Raw genomic sequence first — 14,539 nt, 5'->3', positions numbered from 1 at the left:
GCACGCAGAAAGGAAAACAAACGTAAAACGTTGACTGTTGGATTCTTTATGTTCTGAATATAGGAGCTAGATAAAACCCAAGATGACCTGATGAAACATCAGACCAATATTAGTGAGCTGAAAAGAACCTTTTTAGAAACCTCCACAGACACTGCCATCACGAACGAATGGGAAAAGAGGCTTTCCACCTCCCCCGTGCGACTAGCCGCCCGGCAGGAGGAGGCACCCATGATCGAGCCGCTGGTACCTGAAGAGGTCGGTATTCAGGCTTTGGGTTGCACTTGTCTTCTGTTCACTAGCCTCGCTCCTCTGCAGGGTCTGCAGGGGAAGGATGTGGCAGGCTTCTGAGTAGAGAATCTCACCCCTTGTCTGTGTATAGCCAGTACAATGTTAGGTGGCCAAGGAGTGAGTAATCGCATCCCGTGGTGCTTTGGAACGAACAAGGAAACTCTGGTTCAGATCTGCTTATTCTAGATTCACAGCTGGGAGACATTGACCTACTGTATTAATGAACCAACAGTTTTTCTGAACGTACTTCCGCTACTTTAAGAAATGCCTTGAAAATTCATGACTGTTTCTCATCAGTTGCAAGATGAGCATGCCTATTGAGATTGTCTAATGTTTGACTAAACAGTGTTCTGAAGTTGATAACATTTCAGGGCATACTTTACTCTGGGACTACTACACCAGGTTTTTACGGGTATACTCAGTTTTTTATTTCATTTTTATTTATAGCATATATATATTTTTTAAAAAATTGTTTATTTTAACTGATTTATATATATAAACATATATATCATATTATGACTTATAATCAGTTTTTATTTGGTTTTTAATAGGGAAAGTAAAGGCCAGAATGTCTTTTTGAGTAAGTCTTCCATGTAGGAAATCGCTCTTTAAATGTACAGCAAGATAGTGGATTCAGCTGGTGTTACTTCAAGGCTCCCATCGTGTGGGACCCACAGTGGCAGTGGTACTAATCTTACTGTCAACTGTTACACATCATCTTGCTTTATCTGTCTTTCAAAAGAAGTAGTTTTTTAAAATGGCATCTTTCTAGTATAATATTAACTTCTTTCTTCCCTTGAAAGCTGTTTATCTAAAGTGACCACAATCATGATGTTCATGACAGTTCCAATCCCACTTAAAAAAAAATGACAAGGTATATCACCATTTGAATTACTTTGTAAAGGGCCTTTTTATGCAGAATAAATGAAAAGTCCTGTGACCAAAGTATTCCTGCACCGTTAAACATCGGTTTCATTCAGATTGTTTGAGTTTCAAGACACAAAAATTTCAGATTTTCCTGATTGATTTAAGTATTGTAGTTCCTGCATTAGTAAGACTGCCACTTACGAGTTATGGTCAGATAAGTTTTATTGTAACTGGTCAAGTTTGGTTTACCCTATTTCTACGAGGGCTGGAAATAAGGAAGGACGTGCTGGCTCTGAAGATGGCAGATACTGGATTACGTTACAAAAACACAAAATAAATAGCCACTGAAAAAGTCAGGCCTCTCCTCCCCTGCTGTCACTCAGGGACACGCGAGGTAGCAGCCCTTTGAATGGAAGTTCGGAGAAGTTAAAGGTGGTGATAATAAACAAGGGACTGTCGAAGTCTAGGTCATTAGACTAATAAAAGAAATTGTTTTCACTTATTAAATCCTCTGATTCTTAGAGAATAACGGTGATGACCCCAAAGAATGTTAATAACTTAAGAGGTGATGCTTTGAATACGCTGAACTTACCCTCGATGTGGATGCCTTATCCCTGTCGGTGCAGAGAGACTGCAGTAGACCTAAGAAAGGATTGTTTTAAAAGGATTAAAGGATGGAGGAAAGACGTCCTCTGCAGAAGCACAAAGTGGTTTGGTTACGTAGACTGGAGACCAGCAGCTGGCTTAGTAACTGCTTTCAAGTGTCTGCTGAGTGGTGAGCAGAAGCTGTACCTTAGGACTCCACTGCCACCGGCAAGGGAGGAAATTGTTGGGAGACTTGCTAGATGTAAAGAAGAGCTTCTTAAAAACAAGGCTGGCTAATAACCCTGGTTATCAGAGGGGCTCTGAAAAAGCAGCTCCAAGGAGCTTCAAGTCCCAGAGGAAGAGAGGTCCCTTCTGGGAGGTCAGGGCTATGCGCGCTTCCCTCGCCTTGGGGCTCCCATCTGACCCTTCTCCCGGAGCCCTTGGTGACACCCAGTTTATCCTCCATTTGAGGGCCCTGGAGACAGCCCGGCAAGTTCTTATGCTCCAAATTCTTGTTCATTTCTATATTAAAACTTAATATTGGCTTTTGTTATTGGTTTTGTGAAAAGCACAAAAGATAATTTTATCCTCCCAGCCAGCTAGGCATACACAAAGCATATTTGTTTAAAAACACCTAAACAAAAGATTTTCATTTTAGAGGGGAGGTGTTTTTCTAAGTAAATTACTCATTTGATGTTATCCTTTTATTTAATATGACCCACTTTAAATTAATTAAACAATAATTGGCCAGTTTAGAAAGAGGTCCAATTATTTCTAAAAGAAAATATGTAACTTAATTTTTTAAAGTGACTTCTCAAAGTAATATTGCTTGTGTCAGAAGGGTAAAGAAACTGATTCAGTGACGCCACACTTAGTTGGATTTTTTGGGGAATCTCAGTGATACAATGTTGTTTTGAAAAAAATGTGATGACTCCTGATTTTTTTTTTTTTTAAAGATGATGTTGGGGGTAGGAGTTTATTAATTAATTTATTTATTTTTGCTGTGTTGCGTCTTCGTTTCTGTGCGAGGGCTTTCTCTAATTGTGGCAAGCGGGGGCCACTCTAAATCGCGGTGCGCGGGCCTCTCACTGTCACGGCCTAAAAAAAAAAAATTGCTCAAGGCACACCTTCCCAGGTAAGGTGAACAGGCAACAGCCTGTTCAGTGCCACATTTTTGCTTTTTTGTGTTTTTTGTTGGTGATTTTGCTATTTAAAATGACCTCCAGGCATAGTGCTGAAGTGCTGTCTAGTGTTCCCAAGTACAAGAAGGCTGAGATGTGCCTTATAGGAAAATATGTGTGTCAGATACGCTTTGTTCAGGATAAGTTATAGTGCTGCTGGCTGTGAGTTTGATGTTAATGGATCAATAATAGATATTAAATAAGGGGTCTTTAAACAGAAACACACATAAAACAAGGTTATGCATTGATCAGTTGACAAAAATTTCATGACCAGAAGCTCCCAGGAACCTGACCCTGTCTTTCCCCTAGGAGCTATGGTTCAGTACTCAGTAATTCAGTGTTCACAGCAACTTTATAGAACACAACTGCCATGAATAACTGGAATCCACTCTCTTTATGCATTTTTCTGCTTTCTTGTCCAGCTTTACTTTTGCTGTTCAGGTCTTGGATGGGCCTTAAATTGGGCAAAATATGCATTCACTGTGGATCATCTATTCATGGATAGAGAGGATTATCTCCATTCTGTGAATCTGACTTCTGTGACTTTCCATTCAGACCCTGGGGTGCGACTCTAGACGCGTATTACAGTCACCTACAAGATTTATAAAATACCGATGCCCGGGTTCTACATCAGAATCTGATTTAATTAGTCAGAGGTGCACCCCACACATTACTCTTATTTAAAAGCTCTCCACATAATTCTAATTCACAGCCCAATTTGAGAACCCCTGGCCCGAGCAGAAATGAAAGTCACAGCCCCATAGAGACCCTTAATCATCTGAGCAAGTAACACCTCTGTGAATTTTGCATGCCACTGTAGGGCCTTGTGTCCCCATTGCGACACAGGCATGAACGCTTAAGGAACTAAATGAAATAGTCAGGGTGTGCATCTGACTCTGTCTTAACCCCTAGTAAATGTTTCGATTATCAGCTTTTCTTTATCAGTACCTCTTAACTTTAGCAGAACTCACTGGATTGGGGTTGACAGTATACAGGATTTAATGATAACATCTATCCCCTTATGTTACCCTTTTCCGTTATTATGGGACATGCACAGTTCTGGATGCAGACAGTGTGGACATTTTTACTTACAGACACAGACGTTTTTAAAATTAGTTGATGTCAGATAACAGGATATGCTGAAAACCACTGCTGTTGTTTTTTTAAGCTCTCATTGTAGGAAAATATTTAGTTCAGTGATTATAATTAGAGGCCTAGCCGTGGTATTCTGAAAAGTGTCTATAATTTTGACTTCCTGTTTCTTATTTCTGTTTATAAAAGAGGCTATGATTGAAAGTTTAAAAAATAAATCCACATTGAATGATTCCACATGGTACATTTTGTCTCTTGCAATATCTTTCTCCAAAATGGGACAGGACAGGGATTTTTTTTCCCCCTTTGAAATGTCTTATTTGTTGCTCATTTAAAAGGAGCATATGAGGACGATGCTATCAAAATCTGTCAGCAGGTCATTCCAGATAACATTCCAGATGCTCCTCTATAACCTCTTGCAGGCAAACGATTAAATATAGTACTGATAGCTTTGTAGATACACACCTAGGAATTTTAAATACCTCTTATAAAATTATATTGCTTATCATCAACAAGAGGGTTTATTTTCAAAGTTCCATTCGTCTAGAAACTTTGAACTTTTCTATTATTATTTTTAGATGACTTTACCAAAATATCCTTTTGTTCACTATTCTATGCGGTCGTGTGCTGTACACAGAGACAGGCTCGGTAGCTAACGTATTGCCCCTTGAATTATGCCTATTTAATACTAAAGGAAGCGATAAAAAGATGAAAGGAAAAAAACTGTTCTAACATAACATACTTAATGTCCTTTTAAATTTTATATGTTAAAGACAAGTATGACTTCAAATACTTAATTCTTCACCAAGATATTCTGAAGTTGACTTTTCAGGATTATTTGCCATGTTATAAAAGTTCAAATAAAGCTATAACCTTATGCTTATTTGTGGAATAAAGACATCAATCTAGGCATAACTGGGTTGTTCAGATTAGTAGCTAATGCAGTGACCCACGTGTGTTTCCTTTCTCTGTATCAGGCGGCACTTCAGTAGGGAATATGATCAAGAATTTGTCAGACATGGAAGTGAGAATTTATTCCTCACTTAATTTTTTTTAAATCTTAACATTTTCATTTTAATACTCACTTTTACAATATTGCAGATCACTGACATATGAACACTACTGAAATGCCAGAAAGCTCTTTATGCCACTCTTGCATATTCTGTGTTTGTAGAAATGAGAAATGTTTGAATCCTAAAAACACCGGAGATTCAAAACATAATCTGTTACTCTTTGGAAATAATTGTTAAATGTTGAGATGGCTTCCGACCATTTTCCAAATTAATAGGTACTAATTTACTTCTTCAGAAAAAAAAATGAATGAGTATTATATGTGTAGCACAAGAAAAGAACTCTCTTCCTAACTTGCCTTTTTGGAAACTGTCTGCTTCCTCTTCTCCAACCCAACCCCCTTTATTCAAACAGACCAAAGAAGAAAGAGAGATTTCTGAAAAGGTTCTATTTTTGCAGCAAGGAAGCTCTCCATTCTTTGAGTCTCAGGTAAAAAACAAACATTAAGGAATTTTCCAGAAGGAAATTGCTCTTCAGATTTCAGTGTCATTAAAATGTCTGTAGTTTTTCCTTTCTTTTTAAAATTTACCTTGTTTGCCACTAAGGTAGGTATATCATTTTTGCTTAGATTCTGGGGAGGGAAGTAGGGAATTTTGTTACTAATTTAGTTATCCGTTAGCTATCATTTCTTTGTGGCTTTTGCTCCTAGGTGATTGTATCTGTGTGTGGTCATTGAAGCATTATGATTATACTTTGTAATGATATTACTGGACCTTTTAGTACCTCTTTCACCCATAGAGTGATGCTAATTTAGATGACCTTGACTGATTTTGAAAGTTCTGAACTTTTATTCGTTTTCCCACTAGCCGAGTGTGATAAAGAGAATTCAGGAAGGAGGCTCTGTGGTTACCTCTCGTCAAATCATTTTCCAGAAAACTGTCCCATCCACCCTAGAGGTTATTTTTCAATTCATTTTGTTTAATCCGGCACCAGCCTATAGATGGATCTGTAATCCTTTTTCTTAAAGCCCACCTGTTTCTAGATTCAGGCTAGGATAAATACGAAAGTAGCAAACGTCCAAGTTTAAAATGTAAACCAAGGTGCTCCCTTGCTCCTGGCTTGGTTTCTCTTCCCTCTGTAACCTGTTAGACTAGTTACCTCCTAACGTCCTGGTAGGCTCCCCAAATACAGAAGTTTCATAACTTGCATTTCTTCTGCCTTATTGGAACTAACACTAAGGAAACTGGCAAAGAAACTCCTGAGATGATGAACTTCGGTTGTAAGTAAAATCGGAACAATGTACAGACCACTGTGACCTGTTTCTAAGAGGCTCCGACAGTGTCCTAACAGTGGGAAATAGTTCATTACAATGCCTGGAACACAGGTGCACTGAATACTTATTGGATAATAAGTGCTAGAGTGGATTCCGTCTCCCATATAAGGAAGTATAATTCACAAACATGGAAAATGGTTTTCACAGAAATTTGTGGAAATGCTGGCACGTTCTTTGTGAGAACAACAGATATGAAGTACAGTGTTCTATTTCACATGGAAAACTCTCTTTTCTATGTCCACACAAGTAAAGCTAAATAACTTGTACAACAGCTTCAAAAATGTTGTTTAATCTTGACATACAAAATGATCAGACATTTAGCATAAGATCAGATATAGTCTTTGCAAAATTTACCGCCAAAGTATTTCAAGAAATCTGAAATTGCGAGTGTACACGCAGACCGTATTCCAAGTTGCAGGTTAGAGTTAATAAATTGCAGATGGGAAGAGATTGTAGCCATAATTAATAAAAATAACCCCAGCCCTGTGCAGTCACCTCCCAGGCCTGAGTGTAGCTCTCACCCTGATTGCCTTAAAGGATTCTTATTTTAGAAATGAGATACCATCAGAACTTCTAATTTAGCTTTTATATTCCAAATATAGGGCACAGAGGACTGGGTTATTGTAGACAGAATACCCACTGAGGTAGTTGATGGTGATTCGAAAAAGATTGTGACGTACAAGGTGGTGACCGTGAGCGCTAGAACCGATGACATCCCCGCTGACTCGTCAGGATCTAGCGCCACTGAAGCGCAGAGCTTTGAAGACTTGGCCCGAGAAATGCACTTGAAGGAAGAGAACAAACAGAAAATATACACACTCGGAAAGTCCTACGATACCGTGTCTGGAAAAATTGTCACTATGACAGGAAAAGTCAAAGAAGGGGAGAAGGTGGTGTCCCCCTCCCCTCTTGAGCCAGGGCTAGCCGAGCCCATGAAGACCCCCCGTGTCCTGGCAGAGTTTGAGGTCCTGGGAGTCCTCACCGAGGACAGGACCAGGAGGGGGCCTGAGGTCCACACTCCAAAGCGGAGGCTGTCGGAGTCGCTGGCCCCCATCAGGGAAGCCGAGTCCCGGCTGCAGAGCCCCGAGGATGATGCTCTTGAGAAAAGCCACGTGCCCGGGAGGGATGCCAGTCTGGAGGGCGAGCGGCTGGGCAGAGCGGAGCCCGAGGCCGAGGCCGAGGCCGAGACCTGGAAGGTGGGGCCCTTCAGTCCCCGCAGGAAGAGCCTGTCCCAGTGGAGATACTCCCAGGAACCGGCCATCACCGTCGCCACCGCCCAATACGTTGTCACAGAGTCGGCCACGTCCCAAGTCGTGGTAACCGGTGCTGCCTTTGGGCCGCCGTTTCCGATTCCAGCATGACGTTTGCCAAGGCAGCCCTTCCACCCCGAGCCTTTCCATTTCTCTTGCTGTTTGGCTTATGTTGAGAGCCGCCAACCCAAGCTTTTTTGTTGTTTTCATGGTTAAGTCACTACCGCGGTCTGACGTGAGCATTGAGATACCTGCCGTTTTATTTCCAGCTCTTGTCCCCGAGGTGGGGTGGTGCTGCCGGGGCTTGAGGTGCCGGTGCCGGGTGAAAGGATCCGCTTCACCCAGCACCGCCCTAACCCCAGGAACTCTCTCCGCTTTACCAAACCAGAGCCCCTGCTCACCCCGATTTGCTGTTGATTTCCCATCCCTATGTGTTTCCAAATCTGTCTGTAGATCCCTCCATCCCTCGCCCTGGGTCCCGCGCCTACAGTTCTGTCTAACCAGCTGTGAATGAGTACATGCCCTCCTGTGTCCCGACCTCTGTGCTTGACTCTCCATTTCTCTGTTCACTCAGACTAAACAGTCTTCTGGAGAAAAGCTCATGGATGGCTCTGAAATCTTCAGCTTATTAGAGTCTGCGAGAAAACCGACAGAATTCATAGGAGGGGTTACTTCCACTTCTCAAAGCTGGGTGCAGGTGGCCATCTGTTTCCATCCTCGGTGTCTCTGTCTCTGCCTCTTTGCCTTTTCTTTGTGCCTTTTTGGGGTGTGTGTGTGTTGCATCCAAGTGGCTTTGCTTTAAACACCTGAGAGGGGTCTCCACTGACACCCCTCTGTGCCTGTCCCACGTTTGCATCACATGTCTTTAGTTCCATTACAAGAACATACTTCAGATGTTCAGAAAGCAATCGTGCTGAGACGTTTTAACAGCATTTAATTTCTTAAAGCATTTTATGTCGCCTGTTAGGTCTAAGGAAGCAGCCAAAACCAATATGCATGTGCTCCAATGCTTTCATTTTGTTTTGGTTTTTTAATTGCGTTTTATACTGCACTCTTGTTTCTTTTGCAACATCCGAAGAAGCAGCACAGGTTCGAGGCTATGTGTCAGGCAGAGGGCAGGCATCAAAGACTCTGGTGGGGGGAATGAAAGCTAATTTATATTTTCTCTAAGCGTTGCTGGTTATAAGCACTGGTACTGGCTTTAGGTACCCTGGTGAGTGGCTGCTTTTGTTGGTTTTTTTTTTTTTTTTTTTTTGCTTTCTGACCTTTGCTTTGTGGAAAGTCACACTGACACCACAACTTTTTTTCCATGCAGAAAATGGAAACCAAGATGGAGTCTGGCAAAATAGAGACGGAAACAACCCAGCACCCCCAGCCACTTAGCACCCAGAAGGTTGTGCAGGAAACGGCATTGGTGGAGGAAAGACAGGTGATGAATGCGCATGCAAGTGGGGATGCTTCTTACGCAGCTGGAGATGACATGGATGCTATGACCCAGGCAGCATCTGCTGATGTATCTGATGTGAAAGGGAAGGAGGTCTCTGCTCTGACTGAAGGAGCGAAGGAGGAAAAAGGGGAGGTGGCCGACAAAGCTGTCCTTGAGCAGGGAGAGATGGCAGCTGCTTCCCAAGAGCCAGAGGAGGAGCAGAGTGCAGCCATCCACGTTTCTGAAGCTTCGGAAGAAAAACCTCATTTTGAGGTAACTAGCCGTTAATGTTACTTTTAGTGCTGAAGTAAGTCCCTGAAATTTAGTTAAGCATAAAGGCAGGGGTAGGTTTAATTTTCTTCCTTTTCCAAGAGCAGTTTGTTTCTCCTCTGGTTGCCTTTTTGCATGGCAATTATGGGGTCTCCATGCTGGTCTGGGGTCCCATGCAAACATATATAATGATTATTCACAATCTAAAGTTCCAGGAAATGGTTTCCACTCTCTTTGCAATTACCGTAACTGGCAATAAATCTGGGAGATGCATAGCCTGCCAAGATATTAGAAAACTTGATAAATTTATTTCTGATCAGTGTACTTATCCACAAGGACCAAAACCAGGCTTGCCCAGGCACCAAGTGCTAGAATTTATTCTTTATTCTCTTTTATTGAAATTCCTGAAGTACATGGGGGCGGGTGAGGGGTGGTGGTTCAATGTCTTATTACTTGTTCCTTCTGTCTAAGAAGTTTTTCAATAAAAGGCTAATTTATGATTTTTTAATCTATTAAAATTAGTTTATGAGATAGAGGAGAGGGAATGTAAAAAAGTGGTTTTTTTCCATTTCCTTCGAAATATTTTCTTGTACCTGAAACATTCCATATGAATTCTGGGAGACTGACGTGTATCTGTTGTGTGCCTCATTCCCCAACTGCCCCCCATGTAAAATGTAAACATTTATTTCATACCAACCTGTGCTTATATATATCCACCAAGAGGGGAGGGAAAAAAACAAAGGTATGTGTTTGCAAAATTTAATAGCCACTCTGCCTGCTTCCCATTGGTATAGTCATCTACTGTGAAGACAGAAACCGTCAGCTTTGGCAGTGTTTCACCAGGAGGAGTAAAGCTAGAAATTTCCACCAAGGAAGTGCCTGTAGTTCACACAGAAACAAAAACCATAACATATGAATCATCACAGGTAAGACAGTCTATGAAGGCCAGAGCCCTGGCACCTGTTTTACCCCTTGAATGGCTTCATGCATTTAAGTGTCACTACATGATATTTAATTTGTGAGACTCAGAGGACCCAACTGTCTCTGTCAAGAACGGTGCAGTAATTGTAATTTTATTACCGATCAAGGAAAAGCAGGTGACTTAAGCAGGTCTTCACATAACTTGAAATGTAGAAAGGGGCTCAGAAATCTATCTCCCCAGCCATAGATAAGGAAGAACACTAGCCAACCAGCCCCTGCTCACATTTCTGAAGTCCCAGCTTTTTAATGAGGGTTAACAGTGGCCAAGTTTGATTCGGTCCCTAGTCTGTGGCAGCTCCCGGATGCTGATGGAGCAGCACAGTGATTGTGCAGATAATTAACTCATCGCCGTGCCCTAACCCAAGACAGCAGACGTCTGGAGAGGTGACATCGATATTCAAGTGGCGTCTCCCCTTTGCTTGCTTAGGTTGATCTTGGTGCCGATTTGGAGCCAGGTGTGCTCATGAGCGCACAGACGATCACATCTGAAACCACTGGCACCACGACCACCACCCACATCACCAAAGTAAGTGGAGTGGGAATGGGTACAGGAAGGTATCCGTTCAGAGCTTCTGGGTTGGGCCGCACCAGCGGATAGGTGACTACCAGGATGCCAGGCAGCTGCACTGGAGCTCTCACGGCTGCTGTATTTGTGGTGCCTCTGTCCTCACATGCCAGGTTCCGTTTAAGAATATGCATTCTGATGCCCTTTGCATAACCCTTAACTCCAGTGCATAGCATATGGTAGATGTTCCGGAAACACCAGCCAGCCAAAACCCGAAGGACTCTACTCTGGCTTCACTTCTGAAATGAACCATTGTGAATAACTGCCATAGGATTCTGTTTCAGTTCTTAAAGAATGAATGACGCAGCTTAAAGCTGGGTCGGCATTTTCCGCCGTTGCCCCCGGTCAACAGTGACGGCAAATTCATAATGCTTATGTGTCGCTTTCAGACTGTGAAAGGAGGCATTTCAGAGACGAGAATCGAGAAGCGAATCGTCATCACGGGAGACGCGGACATTGACCATGACCAGGTAGCGTGTGAGAGAGGGTAGATACCCCGGCAGGGAGACAGAGAAACACTAGCTGGTCGTACTCTTCCCAGAGCTGTCCTTCTAGTCCAGCCTGTAGTCTAAACAGTTTTCTGAATTAACTTTGCAGTATGCAGCGTATGACCCCCTTTGCAGTCCTTGTATCCCATTTGTAACTTGTGTATATAGATCTTGCTCACGAGTCTCCACCCGGCTCTGATCTTGCACGTCCCGCCTCCTTTTTGTCTTTGCCCTTCTGTGATTTCCTGGGGATAGGCACTGGCTCAGGCAATTAAAGAGGCCAAAGAGCAGCACCCTGACATGTCAGTGACCAAAGTAGTGGTCCATAAAGAGACAGAGATCACCCCTGAAGATGGAGAGGATTGAGCCCAGGTAAGAGGTGGCGCTGGTTCTCTAGGCTTGGCCTCGGCTGGCATGTGGCCCAGGGCTTCCCTCTCTCCCTCCCCCTGCCTCTTCCCTCTCCTTTTTCTCTCACTGGCATTTGCAGGGCTCTGGGTATCAAGAGGATGGAAAATTGGTTTGCGGCTGCTGCTGTCTTTCATATTTGGAGGCTCCATACTGTGGACTTTTTACCTCCCCTGCCAGTTAGAGGATAAGGAGGAAGCAGAGTCCGCTTGCCTGGTCCTGCGCATGTTCCCTCTTAATGCATGCTCTGTGCTCCTCCCATTATCCACATTTGAAAGGTCGGATCTGGTTTCACTTGCCATGTAGCCTAATCAGAGCTAAGATGGTTTTGTTCTGAGAGGTGCAATTCGCGTGTTCCAAATACTAGGGAAATAAAATATAGCCTGTTCTCCTTCTGTTGGCTGCGTTATCCCGTTGTAAGCTTTCTCTTCCACCGTGTTTGGTGCTAGCCTGTTTATGTTTTTGTTTTTGCTTTGTTTTACAATTTGAGACCAGAGCACTCACTCTCATTGTGGATGTCATCTATTTCCTGTATTCTTTGGGATGACTTTTTTCCCGAGTGTAGTATCGTGTCTCAGGAGGAAGCAAAAATGCAGTCTTGTGGTCCTGCTTTCCTCCAGAAAGCGCGTGCCTTTCCAGCCACTGTTTGGCCGACATCATGAGCAGACAGCATCTTCTGTGTGTGCACAGACTTGTCATGCATACTAACCCGCCCCTCGAGAACTCGAGGGGCCCTGAGCATCCCTGGAAGGCTTTGAATGCTGAATGCAGCTCCTTGCACACTTGGTTATGTGATAAAAGTCTCTTAAATGCTTTACATGTATAAATGAAATAAGTACGTTCTCTAACGTTGGTTAAGTTGACTGATGAGTGGCTTCTCTCAAAGGGAAAAAATATAAACATCACTCATTATATTCAAATTAAGAAGGTAATTTGGAAGATAGAAAGCAAAAAATAACCAAAAGAAGGTTCTCTTCAGCGAGTTGAGCCACTTGGGTGACGATGTGGTTATTTCAGAGAAAGCCTGTCAGTGCGTACACTGGTGTTTTACAGTATCTTGTCAAAAAGAGCATTTCATAACCGTACAAGATACTTCTCCCATGACCTCGAGCTGAGGGAAACTCTCAGGTGTTTTCAGACGAGTAACTGATCAAATCTCTCTTCTGCAGGAATAACCTAGGCTGCACCTGAAGCCAGTCACGCAAACCATTAGAAAACCCAGAGTCTATGTGGAGTTTCCTCTTCTAACCCACTGATTTACATCTGCCCGTGGACAATTTCAATCCAGAAGAACTGACCTTGACCATTTAATAAAGACACTGGCAGAGACCTTCCCATAATAAAGCAATCTGAGTCAGCCTCGCTAAACTGACATTGCATGAAGCAACGATACAATTACAAAACAAGCAGCATTTTTACGTTTCACACAGTGTCTGAGTTCTCAGCTACACCTGCACGTTCATAACCAACAATAGAAACCGTGATCTCATGTAACACATAAAGCAATCCATGCCTTTCATAGCTGATTATTATTAAAGTCTAAACAAAATTGCAGTTTCTTAGGTGACAGATCTTTTGTTTACAGATCAACAAAGATTACCCTAAACTGCTAGAAGCTGTCTAGTCCCGTGTGTCAGGTTTTTCCCAGATTAGATGTGCCAATAACCGAGTTTATTCATTAAATAACTTGAATCTTGTACTTGTTTCCTCTGGTTTATTACTCTCACCTGTCAGCAGTAACGACTCTCTGATCCTCTGGAAATATTTAGCGCTCACAATCCTGCTTTGTGTCATCTAATTTAACCGTTAGAAAGTAGTACTGACTTTAGCGTATCAGTGTGATTTCTTCCCCGTCGTCCGCTTTGGTCTGCGTTCAGTCTGGAAGGCCTCCCAGAGTTCCCTAACAAGTCCTAAATATGTAAATTGTCATTATTTTGGAAAGAAGACCTGTATTTTTGTTAGTTCACCGTATGATGAAATTTCACTCCGGGAAAACCCGTTGGGCTCCTGTTGCTTTGTTTTCTTTCTTCATTTCTTCGTCCTTGTATTTTTTTTAATGGATTTTTCTTCTTTTACTTGAAAAAAAGTGTTTTATTTCCAAATCTGGTCCATATTTGCAGTCTAGTTCAGAGCCAAGCCTTAAACTGTACAGAATTTCCACTGTAATAAAACTATTTAGTGTTTAGTTATAAATAGCCTTCAAAAAGTTATATTCTCCACTTCACTGTCAACCGCATCGCACAGCCCTGGTGAATGTATGTTTCCGCATAGCAAAATAAAAATGGTAAATGCATTTAAACCTCTTATTCTCTAAGTGTACTACTTTCAGGATTGTACGTGTTTGGCCCAGAGCTAACATTTGCATGACATCAAAGGCCTCATTCATCTTCAGGGTAGAGAAAGCCTGTCTTTTTCCAGGATAAAAAGTGTAGACAGATGGGGAACAAAATACGTGTAGATAAATGGTTGGTTGCCTGTGCAGGCCTTGAAAAGTACAACTGGTATCACAGAATCTCATTTTCAAAGTTTTCGTTTTTCTGTTAGAAGAGAGGCTGTGCTCTAACCCCAGTGTTTCTGGGGGTTTTTAATTACCAGAGAGACACCTCTGCCTCACATCCTCTCCAGAGACGAGCAGGTTAGCAGCTGGGTCTGCAGGGCGGTGAGTGTTCCTGCAGCTCATTGACATCCAGCTGCTCGCATGCCGGGGACTAAGAATCAGCCTTTCTGTTACCAACCGCCCACCTAACGCCTAAATGCAGTCGCTGGCATTTCTTACCTCACTTCTGGACTTTTCAAA

At 42.5% G+C, this 14,539-nt stretch overlaps 1 protein-coding gene across 15 annotated transcripts in view; it reads left to right on the top strand.

The window, feature by feature from the left end:
* The window catches only part of EPB41L3 (erythrocyte membrane protein band 4.1 like 3), a gene marked incomplete at both ends in the record, with an annotated part of 83,554 nt that extends 71,851 nt beyond the window's left edge, over nucleotides 1-11,703 (top strand). For 6 of the 15 annotated variants that reach the window (XM_082853181.1, XM_082853178.1, XM_082853179.1 and 3 more), the window contains 7 exons: nucleotides 64-255; nucleotides 8,182-8,304; nucleotides 8,923-9,306; nucleotides 10,098-10,229; nucleotides 10,712-10,810; nucleotides 11,239-11,319; nucleotides 11,593-11,703. In XM_082853181.1, coding sequence (XP_082709307.1) covers nucleotides 64-255; nucleotides 8,182-8,304; nucleotides 8,923-9,306; nucleotides 10,098-10,229; nucleotides 10,712-10,810; nucleotides 11,239-11,319; nucleotides 11,593-11,703 — 1,122 coding nt within the window. Of the gene's footprint in view, nucleotides 1-63; nucleotides 268-8,181; nucleotides 8,305-8,922; nucleotides 9,307-10,097; nucleotides 10,230-10,711; nucleotides 10,811-11,238; nucleotides 11,320-11,592 lie in introns of all 15 variants that reach the window. The other 9 variants (XM_082853177.1, XM_082853185.1, XM_082853184.1 and 6 more) reach the window with 4 other exon arrangements.
* Nucleotides 11,704-14,539: the final 2,836 nt, after the last annotated feature.

This window comes from Leucopleurus acutus (assembly GCF_964270905.1).
Source record: "Leucopleurus acutus genome assembly, chromosome: 13".
NCBI lineage: Eukaryota > Metazoa > Chordata > Mammalia > Artiodactyla > Delphinidae > Leucopleurus > Leucopleurus acutus.
The sequence above is the reverse complement of the archived record's forward strand: the minus strand, read 5'-3'. Positions and strand labels throughout refer to the sequence as shown.